We start from the raw sequence: 27101 nt of genomic DNA, 5'->3' as shown, positions 1-27101 counted from the left end.
ATCTGTTCATGTCCAAGGATTTTATGTTTTATTAAAAAAAAAAAGACTTGCGTCCCCATTCAAGATCGTCTCATTTGCCTGCTTGTAACTGTGACAAAGAAAACATGAGTCCAAACAAAAAACTGGAGGATAAACTTATTTATTTCTCTTTCTAAACAGGGCAAAAGAAGTGCCACATTGTCACAGTACATTTTTAAGTCGATCCAACAGCATTAGTGTGAACATCTTATTTACAGAATTTCTCTCTAATAACATTACATTCGGTTTAAACGCAACTTGCTCATAACTAAACTTGTAGTAGATGTTTGCCCTAGGTGAAACGGCTTTACAGTCTGGCCTCTTTCCACTTAGCTGGAAGGCTTAGTATCATCTGGCTTAACTTTACTGTCTCACCCGAACACAATCATCATTCAGCTATAGTCTTCTCTAACTCAATGAGAGGCTTAGGAATGGGAATCTGCATGTGAGTGCACTGATAAAATAGCTATGAAGCAGATTCAATGATATGGCCAATGATAGAAAAACTATTTCATAGATTCTTTTTGTGCTGTCCACGTATAGATGTGGAAATAGTACTAAAATATTTTACTCAGGTAGAAGTACTGACTTGAGTTTTGTCTGGAAAATGAATGTAAAGCAGTAGAAAAAAAAATGTTGAAGTCCTGATGCATGCTCTAATATCTAACCCTTTTAAAAAAAAAAACAAAAAAAAAAAAACTGTTTTTGGCATGATGCTTGCAAATAATTTTATGGGTCACTGTCAGACCAAGGTTTGGTGATTGTTCCTTATTAGCCCATGTAAAAAAAAAACCTATACGGGTTCAAGTCCAAGTAACAGTTTAATCTTATTGTACTCTCTATTAATATAGCTTTAGATAAAATTTTAACTTTGTAAAAGGAGAATACTCAAAACAATTTACTAAAAAAACTTACTCAAGTATTTAACCAGAGTAGATACTTACTAAACTAGGTACTTTCCACCTCTGCAAATATATGATCAAACATCTGCGTGCAGAAGAAATACAAAGATGATTGACTTGACTATATTAAAAGGTAACAGAATAGTTGGAGTGAACGCAATTGTCAGTACACAGTACATCATATCTGCAAGTACAGCAACAAATCCCAAAACCATGAACAGAAAGGTTGAATGACACATTAAGCCACCTCAGTGAGCTGACTATTGTGGCAATGTTGACACTGCCACAATGCTGAGGAAATAATAGTGAAATGAATCTGACATCTTCATAATACTAGAACCTTATGTTTTGTAAAAAATATCTGTCTCATTATCATTTGAGAGGTACCCAGCCGACACCTGCTGGGAAACCAAATACCTAGAAAAAGTGTCACCTGATTATGTTCATTTATCCACTAAAGATACTGCAAGAGAAAAGTTAAGCTGGATCCTAAAGGAAGTAAGACATTATGGGGTTCATGGCCATTAGGCACTTTGCTAGTGATTTCATGGGTGTACTAACAGCACCCTTTATCCAATCCTAAAGCAGTATTTACTTTTCCTTTTACACTAAGGCATATGGGGTTGATTCGGTCACAAAAAGGATTTGCGGTCCTTCAGCGAAACTGTTGGTGACACTATATATACAATTCATTAGACTTTTAAAACATTTCATTATGCTACTACAACATATCAACAATGACACAAACATAAGCCAAGTGAATGATGTACATGAAATAGCTTTTGTACATTAAATATCTGAGAAACTCCTCTCGACTCGTCCCTCCATCAGCACCAACAGGTGGTGTTTTCACCAGAGAGACCGCGTCAAAAAAGGTCAAGTCGCATGTCATAGGGGTCACGGGGTCATGACTGCCCTCTGGACTCTTTCTACAAACAAAATGATTTTTTATCTCAAAAACGACTCAATCATGATGTTTTACTAGCAAAGATTAGCAGCATAAAACAAAGCTATGAGAGTACTGATTATTACAAAAAGAAAAAATTAACACAAAATAGGAACAAAGTCCATTTTTAAAAAAGGACGACTGCAAAAAGCAAGACTAAAATAGAGTTAGTCTTTTAGCAGAGATTTGCTTTTTTGTTTATTTTTTACAAACTTCTTATAGCACATACGTACATATATATATTAATATATCTTTGTCAGAAAAGAGAAACAACTGAACCAACTGACATTTGGCTGCTCTTGCAAGTCAGTCTTTTATATTAGCATGGAAGATAGCATGAAATGTGGCATGAGGAGCCTGTGCAGGAATTTGCCTGGGGAGGGAAAGCACCAGCCGGCCCCCTGCTGGGTGCATTTTGTTACTGAAAACAAATAAAAACTCCTGTCCCACTGACAAATAGTTTCTCAGGAACTGTAGTCTTTGTCTCTGAATTACAATACTAACAATAATACATAATGTTATCAATTATAATCTACAATAAAAGGTAATTAGCTAAAATTTGGTAAAAGGTAAAATGGTGTGACTGTCCTGTTTCAATCTAATCAAGAATAATATTTTCTATGAAAAATCCCCAAAAACCCCCATCAAGGCTTCTCTCACTGATGTTTGAATGCAACCACCAGAGGGCGCCATGATGACTTTCCTCTCCTGTTGGAACTAACTTGAAGGCTGAGGTGTGGTAACTACTGTAGTTAGGAGCCACAGAAAAGATCCACTATGAGGAACCTGGGTGGTCATGGCAGCAGAGTAGCTGTCTGTTGTCAGCATGTACAGGACAGCAGGTAACGGGTCCTCAAAGCTTCACGGGGGGTTCTGCTCTCCTGCCTGGAAAGATTGAGAGGCTTCGTATCATCAGGCTGCAAGATATCGGCTAAATAAAGACTAAAAGTATCTCAACACAAGTTGATGAATACATAAAACCAGATTCCTAAACTGTCTTGTTTTACCTGTGTGCCTCAGAAGAGAATAGGTTTGCCAGCAGTTTTTTCCTGGACGTAGGAGGTGAAGCGCTTGAGGAACTTGGGGTACTCCCTCTTAGCCACGGCCCTGAGCACTGAGGCAGGAGCCCAGCCGCCTGGATTCACTGGGAATGGAGAGAGGAGAGAGAAAACCACGTTACACAGGATACTACCATAACTGAATAAGGAGTAGTTGTGAGTTCATCAACATTTGTCAGAGGGCACTGATCACAGTTTACATCCTTAAAAGGTTGTAATGGCAAGGTCACATAATGTCAATTTATTCCAGTTGTAGTATGACAATCAATTAAAGACAAGATCACAGATGGACACGTACCATTGGCAACATAGGTGATTTTACACAGGATGTTGTCTCTGCTGATCTCTTTGTCTCCCTCTGGTGGGCTGACCAGGGTCTGACAGATCATGCCAATGTTGATTTTGGCACGGACACACCTGTTGGTCGGCTGTGGGATGTGACAGGACAGAGAGCTCAGACAGTAGCAGCATCACAAATATTCATCTGTAACAGCTGTGGCTTTGATGAATTCCCTGTCTAATCGGTATTTGAGAACTCAAAAATGGAGGAGAATGGCCTTGAGTTAACAGAGCATGAACTTTGTGTGGTTTGGTGGCGTTATCGTCTCACCTGTGCGTTGTCGTGATCGACAGAGAAATTGCAGACCAGCCAGGTGTCTGGGTCGTTCTCGTTGTTGGCCAGGATCTTTCTCATAGCGGACAGGTACAGCACATCCCTCTGAGACGCGGGCCATACCCGCTGCAACACACAGATGTGGTTTATGTCATGTAGAGTTTATGCTGATTCAACAGAACACTAGGCAGAAGGTCTATTAATCTGATTAAAAGAAACAGACCCATGACCATGTAACATCCAGCGTTTCCTGGATGACAGTGTCTCAGTGCATTTATCTAACGATCTTGTAGCTCTTACCTTGTGCGTTTGATAGACAATCACTGCGTTGTCTGACAATGCCTCCACAACATTGAAGTTTTCGATAGTGGCTAAAAGAGGTAGAGAACACGGGTGTATTACAACAAAGGGATATCTTGTGTCACGTTATGCAGACAGGTCGGCTGTCTTAAACTTGCATTGGTTTGTATTGAAAAGAGACTTACTCTCCCAGTCGTTGCGGTACTCCGTGTCCCAGAAGTAGTGGCAGACCTCGTGACCCGTCACCCCCTTCACTGAATGGGTGGCCTTCAACGGGTCCAATACAATCCCGTTCTCTTCCACCTCTCTCCTGTACACCTGGACACACATACCAAATTAAAGTGACATCATGTCTTAATACTTGTTCAAAATATTAGCGTGTAAGTGTACTTCGACATTGGTACAGTATGTTTTGATTGGGGCACTGGAGAACACTGCTGTCTAGTTATGCGTGTGAGATTAATATTTTTTAAGAACACTTGAAATTCAAGTGAGACTTGCTTACATAATGTTCCACATTATGCGTAAGTGAAATTATGATGTGCAAATGTGCTCTGCTTTGTGATTAAGAACTGAACAATAGGCAATAGGGTCATAATCTGAATCCTCTTTCGCCCACCTTCATTTCTCCCTCTTCCACCACCAGCTGCCAGTTGGCATCTCCACCCACATCCTGCAGGGAGTAGGTCATGTGACTCTGCACCATCTCCTCCACCTATCGCATCAGGCCAGGGACAGGAAGAGGAGGTGAGGTCAGTGATGCGATGACAACTCGAATATCAGCATGGCATGGTGGAATCAATGAGTGCGGAGAACTGGACGGAGACATCGACTACAGCCGAAATAGCGCTTCGCATGCTACGCGTTTTATCATTTCTGCAAAACTTTGACATACCAAGCAAACCTATATTATGGGACACAGCAAACCTGGCAGCACACTATCACTACCGCATGCCATTATTATTTTAAACACCGATATAAAATGGGAGCTCATGCTTAGATATTAGGTGGTGCAATGTGCTGTTGCAGTAAGTTCAAGGGTCTTCCCAGGTATTCCTGAGTAGGCTGATGCAGTTATTGGGAATTCGACAGACATGGGAAAGCCTAGACAGGTAGAAGACAGAGGAATTGGTACGGTGACAGGCTAAGCCTTGGCAGTGAGTTACCTCGGAGCTGAATCTGTGGACATCATGAGGGGCACTGACTATCAGAGCAGGGGAGGACTGACTATGGGGCTACAGGGAAGATGAGAATATATGAGATGGACAGAAGACAGGAAGAGAACAGTTCAGATACAAAACCAAACAAACAAAAGGAAGCAAGATGTAATGATGAAGTGAGGTGTGGGATGAGAAAAAAAAAAGAAAGGAATGAGGAAAGATGGTGAAGGAGCGGGTGGAATGATGACAGTAGCTTGTGTATGGTTTTAGGGACTGAAGGGGCTGGACAACCTTATCAGAGAATCTGTGTGTGCCAGCGGTTGAATAGATGTCTCCAGAGGGAACTGGGCTGGATCTCTGTATTCTTGTCTTCTCAGTCTGACACTGAAAGACACACACACACACACACACACACACACACACACACACACACACACACACACAGTTACAACCCTGAGACAACTATTTAATTTCATCATATCTAAACAAGTCTTCTGAGTGTCTTAATGGTTTTTTTGATGCATGTCTAACATCACTTTATCAATAGTGTTATTATTTCATAAATATTATATCTGATCTTTTGCTTACCTGTTCTTCTATTTTGTCTTGCCTGTCAAGAGCAGCTTCAACTGCATCAAAAAATTCATCCTCATTGATGAGGCTGTTTGGACCCTCCTACCAAGAAAGTGGGCAGGGAACATGAGATCCATTACTTCAAGATTTCTTGCAGAACTTAAAAGCAATGTTGTATTACGGATGAGTGCCTGAATTTGACAGTGTCTTCACCTCGTAATCTGGACCACCAAAGTGAGACTTTTTCTTCAGCTCATTGAGGGTTGATTTATAGCTCTCCTCTATCCGTCGCCTCTTCTCCATCTCCTACACACACAAACATCCAGAATGATTAAATAACCACAACTGTGCAGAGCTAGTTGAGTGGTAAATCCCCAGCCTTTGAAATGACATGTGTGCCCCCACTGGCATAGCATCGAATCCCACCAGAGCTTCCTCTCCTGTATCTGCCTAACTCTGTCTCCATGGCTACTTTCCCACTGTCTATATAAACACATAAAATGCTAAAACGCGTGAAATGCCCACTTTTTAGAGAGAAAAAAAACAATCACAACTTGTTTATTTTGACAAATGAAAGTAAATGTAATATACAGTTATTTTCCTTAGTATATTCCCATTACAATGTAGAAAAATATTCCAACAGGTAGACAGAACCTGGCCAATGGGATACTGTGGGGATGTAGCCCTGTGCTACATACCTTATCCAGTCTCTTTTGCCAGCTGTCCTCTCTCTTCACCATGAGGTCGATACAGTGGGACAGAGTGGCCAGGATCCCAGCTGTGGTGGCCTTGAATGTGATGGCCTCGCCTTTGAAGTCTATGCCATTGATCCCCTTGGGACTCAGGGACTGGAACACTGTAAAGAAAGATGAATGTATAGTGAAGAAAGGAAAAACTATGTGTTGTAAAAAAGATGTCTGTGGGAAAACAGATTAAGGCCTGGTTAAGTGCTAAACTAAGGTTCACCATTACTTTCTAGTCAGCAATCAGCAAAAAATCCCTCCATAATTCAAACTACAGATAATTAACTATGAAAGACACCACATCTTGTTTCTAAGTATGAATTCTGCATTACTCACGTTTCTCTTTGCTGCCATTGTTGTTGTGCAGAAACTCTCCGTCCGTCCGAGTGTTGGGGAAGTCATCCTCATCATCCTCCACAACTTAGAAAAAGAGAGAGAGAGAGGGGGAGAGAGAGAGACAGAGAGAGTGTGAAGGAAAGGGAAAAAAAAGATAGTTGATCAACACAAGCCCTTTCTTGTAGGGCCCTACTGACAGTCTTCCAGGGGTCCAGAGTAGGGTAGTGCCTAGTGGCCCATTCACAGCTACAGCTACAGCGCAGCACGCTAGCAGACCAACAGAACTCTGCTGTACTGGCCAACATGACAATGGTCTGGTTTCATCTTCAGGATGAAGAGAGGGTGAGAGAGAGAGCGAGCGAGGGAGTGATGGAGCGAGGGAGAGGGAGGTGAGGGGAACAAAAGCAGGGCTTCATTCGCTCCGGTCGACCACAGGCACCCGGTGCTGTGACAAAGTGCAAGCTGCCATGAGCAAATGTTCTGGCAGCCAAGAAAGAGAAGAAGGGAGGGTGGTGTGGGAGGGGTGAGAAAGAGCGGTCAGAATAACTGCTTTCTCGGTAACGGGGCAGACGAGCACATTCCATGAAAGATTCAGTATATGTTTCTCCTAAACACCAAATATTTTCATACTCCATACAAGCTCAAAATTCTCTTCAGCACACCGTTGTCTTGTTTTACCTCCTACCAATGAAGAAACTACAGCAGCAACCTGCATGTTTAGCCCTATTTTTGTAATCCTTTGCCATGTTTTTCATCCCAGTAGATTTTTGAGACAACATAGCTTCCATTATGTTATCTAAAAGAAAAATGACACACTGAACAAAACATCAGTATTAGAGAAAAAATAAATGCTGAATTTTAATAGTATCACCAATTTCTTTACACATCCTTTTTTCCATTGGAGATGATCGCAAGAGAGATTATGTAAAATAATCACATCCTTAAGTAACAAATAATTAAGAGAATGGCGTCTGTGGTTCTTACTTTTGTCTCTCTGCAGCTCATCCTTAGACTCAGCGTCTGCACAGCCGTCAAAGTATTTCTGAAGTGTGTCCACCTGCCTGCACAATATATCTCTGAAGGTCTCCATCTCTGCCAGCTTCTCTCTCAGGCTGTGGCCCTTCTAAAGGAACAAGGAAACAGTGTTGTTAGGCCTGGACTGTGTCAATATTGATATTGTTATGTTTACATCTCCATAGACCTTTTCTAAAACATTCTTTGCCACTCCTGCCCAGAACCGATGACAAACTTGCAGCATGTGTGCACGTCTACAAATATCTCACCCCTCACGTGCCGGAGTCAGCAGTAACCAGAAAACGTACCTTGAAGGAGGATGTGGAGGTGGCAGAGTAGCCGCTGGTGGCTGAGGTGAGAGACAGCATGGAGCCATGTCTCCGCAGACTGGACTCTGAGCCATACCCAGAGTCGGCCTAAAGAGAAAGAAACAGGTGGGGAGGAGAGACACGATGAAGAGGAGAGAAGTTAGTGATATCATTAAGTAGCTTAACATAACAAAATACATAGTAATGATTCAATTCAATAAAAGATCAAAACATTGAAATCTTTGAAAAAAAAACAAAAAAACAAACAAAAACAAACTATAAGAATCAGCTGAATCAGCTGTGAGACAAAGAGCTACACTACAATTCAATCAACCAGCCACAGCTCACCACTGAAGTACTGGAGAGATCCATTGACACCAAGCAAAAGCTCCACTACTACTGACCTGTCACAGAGTGCTCTCTAGGTAACTACAGGTCTACATGTTCATCTTCCTTCTTATCATCTCCCAGCCTTGTTGAGCTATCCAACCATCCCTCCCCATCATGCTAGTATGTATCAGACGTGTTTCCAACACGCTACTTTCATGTAACTGATAGCACTGTGTCACTTGTAATCAAACCCATTTTCCATGTACTCTGGTCTTGGTTTAAACATCACATCAAATTTTAATGAGAAATCCATCCTCATCTCTTGCCATATTACATAAGTACTTGGAAACTATGAATTACAAAACGTAACCATAGATATCTTGGCATTTTACATAAAACAAACCCAATTTGTTTCTACATAAAGGTTTACTTGTGTTTTGAAAATTATTTTTGTGTTATGTCCAATTATTGTGTTTATATAAGGCCGAGTGCCAAATAGAAAATGCATAAACGGCTTTAAAGAGAGCCCTCATAATATAATCTTTTATGCTGTAATGAAACTTTTTGACAGGATGCAATGTGACATCCAGAGCCAGCACAGCAGCACAACATGACACAGGTTCAGTGACCATGGCAACGCAGAATGGAACATCAACTGACTTCCTGAGAAGCTGAGGAGTCCCCTTTTCATCTCTTACATAACAGCCTGGCCCTCAAAATAGATGGTGGGAGATAGCAGAGAGGAAAGGTTGAAAAAGACACATAGGAGAAAGATGAGTGTCCCTTTTATGCCATGCTTCCATTTTGAACCACTTGGGGGCAGTCAATTCACGTGGCTGCTATTAGCCAAGAGCCAGGGGTAACTGTCGGCCAACGACCAAAAGTAACTCTTTGCCTGCGCTCACATGGATTTCAATCACTGCTGGCTGCCCTTCAGCCAATCTGCTACCCACTGACAATGCTTCATCAATACAGATAGCACTATCCAACAATCTTGCATGAAGGCCCGCTTTAGTGTTTGATAAAAGAAAAAAAAATCCAAGCAAACAGAGGTTCTGTTCCAGCTACTTGATAAAATCAGACAATAAAAAATAAAAAAAGAGTGAAAGCAACATTTAACAGCTGCTGGTTGTTCTGTCAACAACCTCAACATATAATGTCTGTGCGCAAATATTGTGCGAGTGTATATGCGTTCAAGTGTGTGCATGTGCCTAGTGATTAAAGCTCCGATATATACACACTACTGACTCTGGACAATAGCAGAGATAAAGCCTCAAACTGGTGCTGATAAAAAGCTGTCCTGGACAGAAACAGGCTTCTCCAAAAACGCACAAAGCTATTGTTTAGTAATAAAAGGGAAGAATACTGATTACCAAAATGCCATAAAAGATTAACTTACATTACCAGTTCTCTATGTCACACTGTCAGTGCACCTGAAAAATCTGACATCCAATAACAAGCAAAGCGTACAATAAAAGATAAGACAGAAATAAGCAAAGCGCACAAAGCTTTATGATGCATTGTCATCAACGACAGGCAAGTACTTCTTTTGACAGATAGTCTTTTAGATTACTGATATAGGCCTGTTTTTTTTCCTTTTTTAGATGTTTCATTTTCTCAAACACTAAAGTGTTGGCTGTGGTGTTTTGCGTCTCCATGGAGAGAGTTGACACTGGGCTGCAGAGTGGTGTGAGTAATGTAGGTTAGAAAGGGAAGCAGGGCCTTCTAGCAGGGGGGAAGAATTTTCAGCAGTGACTCACTGTGGAGGGACTGGATGGGAGGGGGGCATTGTGTGTGTGTGTGTGACTCACTCCCTCCTGCCATGGCTGACTCATGGTGGCTCCCTTGTGTTGGGAGGAGTGAGCGAGGAGGGAAGAGAAGTAGGAGGGGTGGATGACAGGAGGGGGGATTCCCCAAAATGAGGACCACAAATGAGCAACACGTGTTTTGGCAGGGAGACCAAGGGTGTGGTGGCTGCTTTCTCCTCATCCATGTCAGACACATCCACAGCTTATGGCTACACTGGATCATGTCTATCTTAGAACGACACAAAAGTGGAGGTTTTCAAGCAAACCAGTATACAAAAACATTTTCCTTTAACATGTCAATATTGTGCAATTACATCTGCAAAACAAACTAAAACACATATTGCTTTAATGTGTTTCTACTGTTACCCCCTGAGTCCTCTCTGTCTTGGATAATGCTCTGAACACTGGATTGTCACATGTCAGTTATGGAAAAAAACTTTTTAAGCAGGACCGGTAATGCAGATCCCTCTAGACTGTATTAGTGTACTACATTTGCATGTGTGTGATACTTGGTGGGTGTGTGTGTGTGTGTGTGTGTGATCATAAACATTTGGCAGTTCTTCCCTGCCTCCATTGTCCTCTTCTTAGTGGTCTACACTGGGGGCCCCTCCCTGCTTCCTCTGTCCTTCACACCAAGAGAAAACAAAAGGCACCACTACACTGCACTACATGAGGCATGGACCAATGGTGCACCCTCTAGGTGTAAACCATGCACATTGCACACAATATACATGTTTGTGCACAAACACGTATGTGTACATATGCTCTTTCACAAATTTGATACATACAAATGCACAGCTGTACACAAACACACACACACGTGCTATTACAGCTAGATGTAGATGTGCTGTGCTAAGGGCAAGGGGAGCACTCAGGATTCAGTGTGAGTCCTAGAGACTTGCCAGCAAACGCACCAGCGGTGGAGGGACGAGTGCTGTTCCCTGGACTCCTCCCTTCTCTCTCCTCCCTTCTCTGATACTCTGATAGGAACACACACATACAGTACATACAATAAGCACACACACACACTCACAAATGCATAGATGACAACTCAAAAATGATTTTGATCCACTGTTAGAAGCGTATAAGCCTATTAAGGTATGCTAGCATGTGATGCATGGCATTCATTTTGTTGAAAGTTTGACAAGGATGTGGTTTGCTTTTGGTAAAGTCATGGCATTGCCTGATGTGTTGTGTGTGCCTGACTCACCCTGTGCAGCTCAATGGAGTCAATCCACTGGTGTCTGTGCTCTGGGTCCTGGGCTCTCAGGTACCACACACTGTCGTTCACACTGATGTCCATCCGGCACTCATCAAACTCATGAGGCTAAAAAAAAATATGCAAAGGATACAGGAAAAAAGGAGAGGTCAGTATGCAGAGAAAATAGAACAGCTTAAGGCAAACATGAATTACAACAAATGTAACATTCAAAGAGCAAGAATTAAAAAAAACTGCATTGAATTTAAAAGGTTTTTGATTGTGTCAATGGAGATTCACAAACTTAAAACAAGTTACAGAGAAGTAGAGAGACAGATTTGAGGATGATCTGAAGCCAAAAGCTGGTATACATACAGGCACCTCTACAAGCATCAAATATCACAAGTTTTATTATCTGTTTACAGTGTGTGTCTTCATGTGGCAACATCTGTTTGATTTTAAACTGAGTTGGTGGTAGTTGGCCTAGTGGCTAGAGACCGTCTTTCAACCAAAGGAACTGGGTTCAAACCCTTGTGTCAGCAATGATCTGCTCTGCTGAAGTGTCCATGAGCAGGACACTGACTCACTACCAGCTCAAGAGGTGCTGGTCTGTAGCTGAGCCTGGCCTCTGACCTACTTGGAGGAGGAAAGTGAAAAGAGAATTTCTTTCTAGGGATTCTTAAAGTATCATATTATAATCAAATCCTCACTTAACCCCCAAGAATTCACAGAATGTCTTTACACCAAGACATCTGCTACCATAACTTTTCTCCAACAACTGCCTTAGGTTGCTGTCATGCTCATTTCATTGCAAGCGAAAAAGCAAATCTCTTTCCAAAGCAGGACGAGGAGAGAGGCAGTCATCCATGTAAATGATTATTAAAATGACAGTGAAAAAAGCAGACTGCTAGTCTCACTCCTGTGGCTTACATGGTAGGAGACAATCTTTTCCAAAATTGGCTTTGACAAGTGGAAACATGGCAATCCACCACAGTCACTACAGTGTGGATTTGAACTGAATATCTTCCATATAGGCCTATCTACAAATCTCACAGGGATAGAAGACAAAGAAGGGTGTACCAGAGATACTATAGCCTCCATTTTCAGCGACTGTCCCAAAGGAGAAGTGGCAGATAACTGGCCTTTTAAGGCAACTTGCAGGATGGAGCATATTCTTAATAGCCCTCCTGTGGACTGTCAGCACTGGAAAACTGCTGTGCTGGTACGGCCAGCATCCAGGCTTTGTGTGTGTGTGTGTGTGTGTGTGTGTGTGTGTGTGTATGCGTGAGTGTGTGTGTGAGGGGAGGGGGTAAGCAGCACTTACCAGCTGCATCAGACCTTCTGAAGGACAACTCTGCAGTGAAAGCTCAGGACCCCGATGCTAAATCACTCCCAAGGTCTAATCACAGTGGAAGAATGGGCAAGTATATACTGTATGTAAGGCTGCATCAGTCTAGCTTGTTCAAGGGTATTTTAGGACACAGCTAGAGAAGGACTGAGAATTGGGAAAGACTGAATAAGTGGAATGCCAGAGACACCAATGAAACTGTAAGGCAAAGGGAGACCATATCAGAGAAGAGGCCACTACATTTGCTGACCACAACTCAATTGGGATTTGCAATACACTAAGCCAGAAATAGGCAACCATGTAGCATGGAAGGCCAAGAGTCATTTTAAACAAAACACTACAGCAGCCCATTTTACGGAGTAACACATTCAGCCAGACAGGAGGAATTAATGATTTAAATCAGCTGCTGTAGTGTTTGGTTGGAATGAAAACCTGCAGACACATGGCTCTTGATGGCACTTGGTTACCCAGCCCTGCGCTAAGCATTGCAGTTCAATACTCCTGTGCTATACTGTTTTCCTTTCATTTGGCCACAATAAAAAAGCTATCTACAAAATATCCTACAAGGTGATCTAAACCATAGTTTTGAGTAATAATGAGCATAACTGCTAGTTTTGAATAAAAAGAGTCCTGAATCAATTACTATGAAATTCAAGATCTTGCAGATTTTCCTAGCACTTTCTCTCTGGTATTTTCCCTGCTTTCTTTAACATAATTTGATAAATCATCACACAGTCTGACATTAATAGCCCTGAAATGTAAATAAAGTTATTGATACTTTGTGTCAGTGAATCAATACAATATTGTGAGGCAAAGTATTATAATTATACTGTATTGATATTTCTTGTCTGCTGACTTAATGCTATCTATGTAAGATGCAGCACTCTTAGAAAATGTTGTTGAATTTAGACAGACACACTTTAGAAGTGGGACTTTAAGACAACAGGCAAATATGATCATGAACCATTGCCAGCTGGAAATCTAGTACCACCCTATGAATGTAAGTGCCCAGAGTGACAGCCTGAGCCCACAACATTACTGAAGATTGTGTTACTTCAGTGCCTTGGCAGAGTAATAAATGGCCCACTATGGTGTCTTTAAACAGGTTTCATTGGAGGAGTGCGAGTTGGCTGTGTTGCCCGACACCTGGACAGCACTGAGGCCAAGACCAGATGCTCAATAGGGATAATACACAAGACTAGGCTGAAAGCTTTAAACACTGACTGGACTTGAATCTGCAATCAGCACACTAATTCAGAGACAAAAGTGTCACCTTTTGTCCTCTTGATTTTTTTTTATACACCAGCAAAAGTGGGTAAAAATAAAAATCTAAAAATAGCATAAAAAAGGAAAATGAAAAAACAAACTAAATTTGAGAATTCAAAGTGATTTCATAGGGCCATACAACCCAACCTAAACAATGTGAAATTACAGAGATATTATTGGAGTGTTCCTCCACACAACTTGTGTTTGGTGGGTGGATGGGAACTATTTGGGTGTGACTTGGTTGCTAGGAATGGGAGCAAATGGGTTACTGTGGAGCATCACTGGACAATGGGGTCATGGGTATACTGGTAAGCAGGGGCTAGGAATGAAAGTTGGGTTCTTCACTAAGCCTGTACTGGGTTGCGAAGGTTATTGGGACACAGGGCTAAAATAAACAAGAATCAATCATGAGAAGGGCAGCTCAGAAGCCTCACACTTGACAGTGTGGCATGACATGCTGACCATGACCTCTGCCTGGGCCCTATGTGAAAGGCAAGCACACGAGAGAACTGGAATGTATGGAGTGGTGAGTTTGTGTTTGTCTATGTGTGTGTCTGTGTATGTGTAGGCTGATGAATGAACAGCTGGGGAGATGGGTAAATGTGGGACAAAGTGGAAGGGGAGGGCTGGTGAATTTCTTTTTAAAACATTTCATGAAATTTCTGCTGCTTTACAGTGAACAGCAGAGAGAGAATCAAAAATGTGAGAAAGATAGGCCTAGGTGATGATAGGCAAAACAGATCCAAGAGCCCAATGTAAGCAAAACTTTTAAAAACTTAGCTCATGATATGACACAAAAATAGAGAAAACATCTGCAATGTCTGCACTTGCACATCAAAACATAATGAATTTAGTTAGAGCAACGTTGCAGTCAAGGACCTTAATCAGGCATCAATGCCAAAAAAAGTGTGCAGGTGTTTTCTCTATTTTTGCGAACTATCATTCTTGTCTTACACACCTGTCACTAAGACTGCCTCCCAGGTGTGCAAAAGCTTTCTTTATTCACCAAGCTCATGATATGAGCTTTGCCCACTGAGCCACCAGTCTCACAGAAGATTGACTCTTGCTAGCTGATGTAACAAACTCTAAATGTAAGATGTAAGATGGAGCCTATTTTTGAGAAACAGAAGCAGTTAAAATTATGTTGTACCAAAGCTTTTGTACTTACTCCAGTCCCTTCGAGAAATGATCCCACCAAATAGGCTATGACTGACTGACTGACTGACTTTACAGGTCCTTGAGTTGCTTCGTATACACAAACTAAAAGGGGAAACCGGAGCTGAATATTGAATGACATATCAGAGCATAATTGATATTCCATGTGTACAAGGCACAACACGGACAAATTATTGATTGTAAGTAATAATAACTATTTGTTGTAATTACAAGAGAAATAGATAAAGCATAAAAATGTAACCCCCCAGGTTGGATATCTTATATACCCAGCATATAGATATCTTTAAAGTATTTAGAGTGGAAAACACCAATAATTATAATGTGTAATGTCATAAAGTGATGCTTTATCGATCCCTGTAGGGAAATTTTCACTCAACCCCTCTGCACAGGGAGATAAGAGTCCAGGGTCAGCGACCGAACAGCACCACTGGGGCTGGTAGGGATTCAGTGTCTTGCTAAATTGACACTTGAGCTTGTCCACACAGGGGCCTGAACCCCAGTCCTCCGGCTCATGGACAGTCTGCCTACGTCACCTTGCTGCCTTGATCAACTTAATCTATACCTAGATGGACCTGTTTTGCCTCCAAAATAGCCTAAAATCTCTGAGGCATGGATCAACAAGGTGCTGGAAACATTCCATAGTGATCTTGGTCCATGCTGACTCGATAGCATCATGCAGTTCCTGCAGATTTTTTGGCGGCCTATTCATGCTGCGAACATCCCATTCCATTCGCAAAGGTGCTCTATTGGGTTACAATCTGGATATTGGAGGACACTAAAGTCATTGTCATGTTCCCAGAACCATCTTGAGACAAAGCTGCATTATCCTGCTGGAAGTATCCATTTGAGCAAGGGTAGGCTGTGGCCATGAAGGGATGCACCTGGTCAGCAACAATGTTTGGGTATGGTATGGCATTAAAGCAATACTCACTTGGTACTAAGGGGCCTAATGTGTGTCAAGAAAACGTTCCACAAACCACTACACCACCAACCGCCAGTACTGTTGACATCAGGCTGGATCGATTCATGCTGTTTATGCCAAATTCTGACCATGCTATCAGCATGTTGCAACAGAAACTGAGAATCTTCAGACCAGGCAACGGTTTTCCATTCTTCAATTATCCAGTTTTGGTGATCCCGTACCGACTGTAGCTTCATCTTGTTGTTCTCAGCTGACAGGACGGTCAGTATGCACTTTGAAACCAAGACTATCTCTGCACCAATGTCACCAAGACAAACTCTTGTACGGTTGTCTTGTCAGTTCAAGGGATTGCATGGATTGCTGCTGTTGTAGCAGTTATGACCTTTCCAATGATCATGGGATAAAAAGGTGTCAATTAGAAAAAGTATGAGCAGTTGTAGGCCCTACTTATTGTGACAAGCATTACCTGCCAATACCTATTTCTGATATCAGTCCATCACCTCCTATCTGTTTTGTGGGGTCCAGCAGCAGCTCAACTGGTCAGAGCAGTAAATACCTCTTTATATGGTTATATCCCACATCCATCTCATCAGTGGCAAACTAATGATGCATATTTGTGCGCCTTGTTCCATTTGCGTAGTTTTCCACTGCATGGCTTGATGAGAGTACGTTAGGGGGAGAGAATGGGATGGGGAGGGGTACCACACGATTTTATTAAATTATTTATCCATAAAAACACATGAATAGCTCCTTGCAACAGTTTAGGGATATTATACAATTTATCATGACCATACATACCAGACAAATTTGTTCTATTTTATCTGCTCAAAGTTAGAAATGTTGTCAACTGAATTTGTAGCTTCCAGCTGGATGGTACCTGGGGATGTGTTGTGCATTGTAAAACACTCAAAGGACATAGGTCACACTCACCTCTGATGTTTTCAAGCTTTTTCTGTACTTTTTCCCCACTATAGCACGTAATGAGGATGCCAAGTTCAAAATGATGAGACTAAACAGCTTACTTACTCTATTCTCTCCCAACATAAACGTCCTATCCTGCTTCAAAAAAAGATACTCCTCCCATCCTCACCCTTCCAACCCCTTTTTGAGCTGGTGTACGTGTCTGAAGTCACAAACTCCAGAACTGAGTGGAGTGGAGCCCCTCAGCTCCCTCAACAGCTTGACATTCACATCAACTCAAATATGGAGGGACAGAAACCAATATAAACATTTGCAAAAGCCTACAAAGCTGCAACAGACTATTTCATCACTTGTTTTTGCAAATCTAAACAAAACTAGTATGTGCTCTGTGCAGAGTACATTCAGAGGATTTCAGTGTCTTGTTCCTTCAACCTTACTATTGGGGGTTGGTGGCAGGAACACCTTCCTGCAGATAGTGGATCAGAATGGGATCCCTAAGGCCCTAGTATTAGTAAACACTGACTTATTGAGTGATCATAGTGAAAGAAGAGGAAAGGGCAAGATAAATCAAAAAGGCTGACAGGAAGAAGGAGATGGTAATGTCTGTCACTGCAACACACGCACACACACACACACACAGACAGACTGGGACATGTGGCCCTTGACCTTTGCCAACCTTAATGACCCTCTACGTACAGGATGTTACATGCTATGAGGAAGAGACCCATTTCCTGGTTGAAGACATTTTGCTATTTCAACACAACCTCATGTCACCCCTAACAGACCTCAATCTGTCTATTTATCCCACCTCCTTCTCTTTTTTCACTCTCTTTCAACACCACAAACGGTGCATTGCAACAATTATGGTGAAGAAAAGGAAACATTTGTGTAGCAATAAAGCTTCCAGTTTAACACATTTGCACTTAAGGGCACACCTCCCAACTCATACTGCTACTTCAATACAGTTGCAAAAGACAGGTGCCAGGAGCTAAATATGGAACCATTTCACTTATATAAATGAATATTGGTGATATGAATATTGGTATCAAAAGTCGAAATTATGGTGTCATGACAACACTAACATGGATATTACACCCCTCTGCCTCTGCCCCTATCAGATGTGGCCCTGAACCCTCCTCTATAGCAGACCTCAAGAGAGGGCTGTAAATCTGGAGCTAATGCATGCTGGAGGGGTATTCAATGATGCTACAGAGAAGCACTTAGTAATTCCTAAAATACTACTGTTACACATATTAACCTATGGGCCTTTGCCAACCTCACTCATCAAAATGAATAACAGACAGCAGTGCCCTGTGAGTATAGTCCCAAACACACACACAAATCTACTGTTGGATTGGATTTCAGTGCTCAGACCACCCATAAAAAAACATGGGAACACCACAAAGAGAGTAGACCACCAGGACATGTAAGCTTAGGCAAGAGCAATATAAGGATATTATCGTGCTACATGATATTGGTAGGCTACGATAATAACATTCAGTCCACTCCAATCATGAGACAATTCTTGAGACATCTTGAGACATCTTGAGACAATCTTGAGACATGATTCAGAACACTTTGGTTGTTTTGCAGTGAAAAATGACATAATGTCTAGCAGGGAAGGTCTACCCAATTTTCTGAAACTGAAATCTGTGCTGAATGCCTCAAAGTTTACAAAAGCCTCTCACTTAGGCTATTACATAAGTCCCTAATCCTAAACTGTGCAGCACACAGGCTGCATATGGCTCTCCAAAACCATACATTACCAGATGCAGTTGACTAACTAAAAATCACATGGGCCTCTAGGTCTGTAGGCCCATCCACAAAAGGGTCTGGCTGCAGACCTCCGCTGTCAGGCCAAGGAGTCAGGCCAGCTCCACGCTCAGGTCTCTTCTTTTCTCATTCTAATGATGCAGCCCAACGTTCTTCATCCTTTTTTTAATTGCTCTTTACCTCCGCTGTCAGGACAGTGACACTACTATCTTTTTCTGATGGCTAATTTTAATGGCTCAATCCGATGTTGTTGTAGGTCGGTTAATCAATGTTTTTGTTTGCAAATTATGTGTCTAATGGGCTGCTTCAGCATTTTTTTTGTACGTGTGAATAATTAAGCGTATGCATTAATGAATGAAAACAAGTAGTAAAAAAATAAATAATGAAAACATCAGGTAGAAACAGAGAGGAAGGATGAGATATCTCCTGCAACTTCTATTGTTCTGATATTTCATCTCTCCTGGTTAGCACTATCCCCAAATCATAAGACAGTCATGAAATAGCCTACACTGTCCCCTTAAACATTTTGCTAAATCATTAATTACGGAGATTTCACCACTCACAACCGTGTTTTTTTGTGGCAGCCTCGTGGGACTTTTATTTTGAAAAGAAAATGCACTTAGGCGACAATTGCCTGGAAATGTGACGAGTTTCACGGAGCTTCAGCTTGAGAGGGTACTGGGAGTTCAAAATAACTGATGAAGAGACCTGAGCGTGGAGTTGGCCTGACAGAGGAGATTGGCCTGACAGTGGAGGTCTGCAGCCAGACCCCCCTCCCCATCCATGCCAAATTCTGAAACTTCAAAAAATGCATCAAGGCAAATCAACATCAACTGATTCAAAGAGAGGCTGTGCATTTCATTATGTGAGAGGAGAAAGGATTTAGTGTGACAGATAAAACATGATGGACAACTTGCTGAAGGGCAATAATGCAGGCAGTGTTGTGTCCGTAGGGTATTTGTATAATGGAGGAGGCATGAGAGGGCAGAAAAATTTGATATAGGAAAGTATGTGGTGCAGCTTGAGAAATTAGGCTGCTTATATTATGAAGAGACATGTTTGTACAAATGCACCTGTAAATATAATGTAAAGATAGTTCAAAAGAAAAAATGAGCTGCAGCTGCTTGGGATTTTTTTGAGTTCAAACCAATTGATAGTGCACGTGCAAATCTAGACAAAATATGCAAACCTTGTGAAAAACAAGATCACATTTAGTTGAAGCTAGGAGTGAACTGAATTGTTTTCTGGAACAGCCCTGCGACGTTGCATTTTGTGGAAGCGTCCCTGCCGGGAATCAAACACAGGTCTCCCGATTGAGAGTCTGCAATCGAACTCCCTGCGGCACACTTTCACCCACGTGACTAAAAGTGGTGAACAGAGCAATTGACCGAACGAACGACAATGCGATCCATAGAGTGATCCATAGAGTGTGCTGTCACAGGGCTAAAAAAAAACATAGTAGTGGCTGCTGGTTGTGTTTGTTCCTGTGACAATCCCCCCAAATTTTCTCTCTGTGAAATACAAAATAATTTCTCTCTGATAATTAATTGCATGAACATAACCAGATAAGGGGTTGATTTTTTTTTTTAACTTAGATAAAATTACAGAAAATCTTCACTTTACAACAAAGTTTATTGCCTTAAAACATAAAATAAAACAATTTTTTGTCTTTAGTAATCTCCAAGTAATTACAAATTAAAGAATCAAGATTGTTTTTGTTTTTTTTAAATGGAGAATATATGTATTTGTAATCAATTTGTAATCATACTCTACTAATCATAATCAGACCCCTTTTACACATGGCATAACATGAACCTAAGTGATTGTATTGTAATCGAATACTGCAAAAAACGCTTGCGTGGAGCATTTTCTTTCCAATTTGTCTTGGCATTGTTGAGAGAGAGATACAGCCGATTCAATTTGTAAAAGTTTATGTAGACTGTGTGGGCAGAACTTGAAAACAAATGGCACTTTGATGTGTAAAATCTTTTTAAAAAGTAACACAGATGACCTGCTTGGCTTTCAAAACAAGACCAAGCTCGCTTACTGCTGCATCCACTGCTTGGTCCAAACGATGGGCGTCAATATTGATGTTCTCTATGTTGTTGTACATCAGGTAAATTCCAGGCACTTAGCAACTTAATGACGCTGCCTACCCTCTTGTGAGTGACATGTCATGCAACCAATAAAACTTTATGCTCAAAAGGTTGAGCGGATTCCCATTGGAGTACATTGTTCAGTGCCGTCTAAGGTTTCTAGACTGTCATATCCAGCTTCAGCTACAGCTGCATGGGAGGTCTAGTTCACTAGGCAACAAAAATGCATAAAATCTCTAATGTTGAAGAATCTTTCCAATCACCCAAAAAACCTCTGGAGGCAGTCAGAGATGCATTTGCCCACATTAACAAAGTGTAAATGCAATGCATTTCCAGTTTACATGTATCAACTATACACTTTTGCACACGGATCCAACCAGGAGGTGCATGAAAATCAAACAGGTGGCAGGCAACTCAGGTTGTAACATAATCGTCAAAAAAGGATTGTTAGGATATTCATTCATGGAGAACAATTAAGATGATGTATCAATTTTGAAGGTTGTAGAGTCTAAATATTACGAGGAAGCAACATGTGTGGCTGGCAAGTCAAGCATTTTCGCATGTAACTTTGTACGCAACTACAGGAAGGCAGCATGATGACTTTCCTTCCCTTTTGCAATAAGAAAGTCCATACGAAGATTGCTTGCAGACACCCAATTCCACTCTTAGACAACGCCCCTGTATTTTGATATCATATAGACCTACTGTGTCAATGCTACCATTTTAAAGACAACTGCAGTAATTGTAATAGTCAGTGAATCTTTTTAACCAATATAGAAACAATACCTCAAATCTAATTTATTTTTATGAAAGGCATATCATTAACAAGGGAATTTCAACACCATCCAAGCCTTTATGTATAACTTCCTACAATTTACATAGCCGTCCTGAATGTTTGTATGGGTGCTAGTGACAATAGGACATGTGTCTTCTCCAAACATTATTTCCACACTCTGGCTGGCAGCCCATGTCAACTGTTTCAGTCTATGAAAAAGCTCACTCTTACAGAAGTCTCTCAAGCATGCTGCTTCATTCAGTCACAAGCACAAGCACAAGCACAAACACAAGCACACACACACACACACACACACACGCAGTAACATTTTATAGCATTGAGCTGACAGTTCAAATCTGAGTGAATGGCAAAGAGGCAAAGTGTCCAGGCTGCAGTTGGCAAACACAAACTCAAAAGCATCTCTCTCAGTTTCAGTTGACTTGATGCAGGGCCTCCAACACTGGAGTGTGTCTGTTAGTGAACTCGAGTTTCTCTGAGGAGTTTTGTGTGTGACTTTCTCCATTTCTTTGTGGATTGAGGATTTCTTCTGTGTCTTTTGCCAATTTCTGTTTTCTACATGCCTTCATGTCTCTCTGTCTGTCTCAGAGCACTGGCACAACGCAAACAATATTTGCCTTAAATATTAGCACACAATAGGAGAATTAAACTTGACAGGTTATAGCATACTACAGTAATAACTAGTATAAATTCCATTGTTCTGTTCTAAACTTGTACAGACTCTTCTGCCCTCCGGCTTTCTGCCTTTGGGCCCTTCAGTTTCCTCTTCTGCTTTTTTAGCATCATAATTGAATGTCAAGTGGGGCTTGCACCAGGGTTGTTTTAAGATCAGTTTATCCCTGCCAAATCATAACTTTCAGGGAAGTACAAGAAAAGCCTGACGATTGTGTTTTTTGCTGACAGAGTTAGGTTTCCTCAGATAACCTCAGCGGGTGAACTGCTGCTGAAGTATTCCCTTGGTCATGGGGGGAATGCCACATAGGAACCCTCAAAAATGTAAACGTGTTGTATACCAAGTAGGCTTGTACCAAGGTCTTACAAAGCAGAGAAGTAGATTTCCGTACAAATGCTATTAGCTCAGGGAAATGGTTCAGCCACTCTACTAAATGCGGTCACAATGTATGAGACTTCAAGCTGCCAGTTATTCTTTCTTGCCTTCTGAATGTTTCTCAAAAAAACACAGACATTTAATAAGCATTGTGTCTATTTGTTTTTACCATGGGTGTCGTGTGAGACTGATAGTCAGCGAGCATTTCTTTTTAAAGACAAAAAATCGTGGAGAAAAAAAATTGTTCTGTTCAAAGAAGGCAATGATTGACTGCGGATGGCTATCACCAGCCGCTACTCCTCAATATTTAGGCTACGCACGACACTTCTGAAGCATATTTCCATTGGAATGAGAAATGACTAAAGTGGTGCACAGCATGGAGGTTAATATTTACATAGGCTGGGAATGGATAAAGCTGAACAGAGTAAATAGCGAAGCCTGCTTTATGCCGCCTGGGAACAGTAACTCATTCATTCCCCTTGTTACTGTATGAGAGAGAGACAGAGACTGAGCTTCAGTCAATGACTGACCTGGGTTCCCACTGAGACATGACGAATGGTGGAACAGTGTGAACGTGTAACAGAGAATATCCATCATGAAACATTACTAGACACGTGTGTTTTCTCTGTGCTTGCCAAAGTATGACAGCTCTTTGAGTTTTTGAGATAGGGTATTATTAAAGGTCAGATAGGGGAAGAAATACACAGAATATGCTCCAATAACATGCTAATACCATCACAACATGACCTTTACCACATTTCTAATCTAGCCTGTTTATATTGATATGAAATTCTGTTGATGTGAACAATGAAGAAATAAATTATTAATACTCCACTCTAGTCCCCATAATGGCATAAAAGTGGGTCTTCATAACAGCTCTTCTAAGTGAATGATATTGTACAAAATAATAGGCTAAGCTTCATTCAGATCAGTAAATACCTAAAATCAACAATTTTGCAGATAAATTGTCATAATCTGGAGCTACCAACTGTACGCAGTATTTCTTGCTCTAATCTATACAGTGACACAGCATTATGAGTCTCATGATGGAAGTTTCCCGTAAAGTGTTAGCACATAAGCATGTTGTTTTGAAACTAGAACAGTCACCTGACAAGCCAGCCACCCTCAAGCAAAACTTGGGACACAATCAGGAGTTCTTTCTTTGTAAAAATAGGCTACCACCTGCAGTTGAAGAATGAGCTTGAGAAACTCTAGAGTAAGGTTTCATCTGATTAGATCAGTCAACAGTGAGTCAGGGCTAACACACGGATCAAGAAAAGTCGTGGGTCCTTCTTTTTGGACTCAAAGAGAAACACATGGCGTTCTGAATCATATCTTTTAGCCTATATCATATGCCAAACTTCCCTAAAATAGGTGGCTATATTTAAAGAAAGCCAAGAGCCTGACGAGAGAGTGAGAGCGAGGTGATTTAGAAAAGTGCCCATGTTAGCAAAAACAGTAATGTCCTTAATCTACTCTCTAGATTTCTCCATATGTGATCCTCGCTTGATCAGCTTGTCCCATTCATGTCTTTCACAGAAGAGCACTCGTACTAAGTAAGCTGGCAAAGCCCACTGCAATACAGCGAATAAGGGCCAATTCAGTGTGATCAAGTATCGGTTGTGAATGTCTCTTCAGCTTGGTTGTGGTGAGGAGTACAATCAAAACAGTACTCACAGTGATAACAGCCTTGCTAAGGCAGAGGGACCCCCGACAGCCATACTCTCTCTCATCCTGAGACTTGTAGTAGCTCAGCGTGTTGTTCTTCAGCACCACCCAACGGTCCTGCCAGCCGTGGATGTAGTTTGTCCACTGGAATAAAAGAACTCTTGTCAATATTTTTGCATATTACAAGCATAAAATGTAATGTCGGATGCTTCTTCTGGGTAAACTTGAGAAGCAAGGACGCACGTGTGATGAGTTAGTTATGTAAAGTATACTCATTTATCCTCACAAAACTTAGCACGTGTACAGGGCTTAGTATGATAGAACAGGTGAGTTTTTTGGATCTGCATAATCTCTCACAATATGCTTGGTTAGCAGGTCAGCATGCAATCTGTTTAGAGCTAACCCTAGCAGTGTTCAGTGAGATTAATAGCCTACAACATAAGCTTGCCAACCGCTTAACTAATTAAAACTATGGTCAGTTTGGCCCAGTAAGTAAACTCATGGTAAAGTAAGAGACAGAAGCAGATGGCAAAATAAAACATCAAGACGTTTTGTAACTGTAGACTGCAATATTTGTTTACAACAGGAAATCAGAGGACAGATCAATTCCACAATAGCTTGCAATGCTTAATTATAATGTATGCCTTTCATCAACAGATACATACTCTGTAAACAGGCATAGTTAACTTGTTACAGCACCTGGCAAAAATGCATTTTATAGTTCTGAAAGCAATAGTTACAGTGTCATTTTCAATTGGCCCATAACCTTGAGTAATACCATTTGCTGTATCCACATTCTTATCATTGTATACAGTATGTAGGAGTGTGCAGGGCTTTTTCAGCTTTTGAAATCAGTCATGAAGTAGGTAATTCAACCAAAGACCAGTCCACAGAACTCTTACTTACTTTTTGATAGGGAAACACTAATGTCTGTGCATTGTATAGACAATAATAATAACTCCCTCATTTATGCAGCCCTAGATTGACCTGTTTGATGTAAAAATATACAGGTATAAATTAAAATTTGTGTTCAGCTATATAAAGTATATTTACATTAGAATTGAAAGCTTTAGCTTAAACTTTAACCTTGCACCCTACCCATGTATCAACCAAAAAAAACCCCACACTTGACCAGCACTTAAGAGGCTTTTAGGAACTGATGTGACCATTAGGGCAGAAAACTAACCTTTAATCCACTGACCACAGTAGCAGGTCAAAGTGGCTGGGAGCGTACAATAACGTACCCGCCTGAGGCAAAATTTATCAACATTTGGCTCCTGGCTGGTGTTAACATTTTAGCTGAGCATTACACGTCCTTTCCTGGTCAAGGTGAAGGTGAGAGACTACAGTAAACCGGCCAAATTAGCTCTTCGTTTGGCTAAAATCAGCTTTCTCACAGCTTCAGTGGCTAATTTTGGTCTAAACAAAGATAAACTATTTGTGTAAAGAGAGACATCGATAGCACAGGTGCCATGGTTAGTCATGTTGTGAAACTGCACCAGATGTCTCACTTCACCATGACAGCCACCTGCCCAACACTGAGTGCATCCTAGTGTAGTGACTGAGTTCATATAATAGGCTAGTACTAAAGCAAGCTCGGTTGACAATGACAGTGATTGAGTTTGGTAGAGGTAATTCAGTTTGACCAAAACGTACCTTACTGAGGACTCCGCTGAGCTCGGCGATACCAACAGGATGTCCCGACTCCACTGGCTCTAAATCCTCTTCGGAACCCGAAGAGTTCCAGCTTTGATTATCTGACATCTCCTTCCCTGGCTAACGTTTGCAAGCCGAGTAGAAAAACAATATGAACTTAGCATACAACACTCAGAAGAATATGATTAAGCCGACCAGTAGCAGTTGAGCTGCATGGATGTGCGAGTCAAGCAAGTAAAGAGCAATGGTTCATTGGATCATGTTGTGTATTATCGTCTAGCTAATTGCCTTGAGAGAGCATGATGAGTTCATCCAAATAGCTGTGCGCTTGACAGTATCGATAGCTAGCTCTCGAAGCCGAAGTAACGTTAGTTAGCTAACGCGGTTAGCCCACATTACAGATTATCCAGTTTAACGTTAAGAGTGTAACGTTAGCTGTCAACTCTACTCAACCGCCCCTTTCTTTCCAGCCTCGCCAGCGTACGTTCACAGTCCCAGAAGCAGTAGTGGATAAATCAAAATAAAATTACACGTGCGAGCTTCGACAGTCAACAGTAATCCGTCGCTAACTTTCAGAGAAGCGTTTTGGTAGGTTTTGTTTTCTTCTGTACTGGTGACAGCTCTTAGCCAAACGCCATGTTCAACTGACGTCTGGAGCTGGTCGGTGAGTGAGCGCGTGTTTCAACTTGTGTGGTGCGTAGGGGCGCTGGCTCTGCGCTGACGTCACCAAATCCACTCCTAAATTGGAAACAGACTCCACCTCCTGTATTACAGCGTCCTCAAAATAGATGCCACGGAATAGATTCCCGGAGTAGAGAAGTAGAACAAGTGCGATGCTACAAAATAGCAATGGTTCAATATATATATATATATATATATATATATATATATATATACATATATACATATATGTGTGTATATATATATATATATATATATATATATACACACATATATGTATATATGTATATATATATATATATATATATATATATATATATATATATATATATATATATATATATATATATATATATATATATATATATATATATATATATATATATATATATATATATAATATATATATATATATATATATATATATATATATATATATATATATA

General features: G+C 41.0%; 1 protein-coding gene across 1 annotated transcript; it reads right to left on the bottom strand.

Annotated features, from left to right (window-relative positions):
• Window positions 1–177: 177 nt before the first annotated feature.
• On the bottom strand, window positions 178–26620 carry LOC139664055 (ceramide transfer protein-like). The gene is made up of 18 exons (XM_071542872.1): window positions 25975–26620; window positions 24328–24462; window positions 11320–11436; window positions 7972–8079; window positions 7634–7772; window positions 6650–6733; window positions 6269–6426; window positions 5784–5876; window positions 5586–5672; window positions 5289–5381; window positions 5004–5072; window positions 4457–4552; window positions 4023–4155; window positions 3838–3908; window positions 3535–3663; window positions 3223–3352; window positions 2874–3010; window positions 178–2751 (listed from the first exon to the last, which is right to left on the bottom strand). Exons 1-17 carry the CDS (start codon window positions 26080–26082, stop codon window positions 2883–2885), a joined length of 1878 nt encoding a protein of 625 aa, XP_071398973.1. The 5' UTR covers window positions 26083–26620; the 3' UTR covers window positions 178–2751; window positions 2874–2882.
• Window positions 26621–27101: the final 481 nt, after the last annotated feature.

This window comes from Centroberyx affinis, unplaced genomic scaffold (assembly GCF_046629955.1).
Source record: "Centroberyx affinis isolate AG114_WGS23_722 - 3 ecotype Tasmania unplaced genomic scaffold, CSIRO-AGI_Caff_v1 ptg004200l_1, whole genome shotgun sequence".
NCBI lineage: Eukaryota > Metazoa > Chordata > Actinopteri > Beryciformes > Berycidae > Centroberyx > Centroberyx affinis.
Note: the sequence above shows the minus strand (reverse complement) of the source record. Positions and strands in the feature narration are given on the sequence as shown.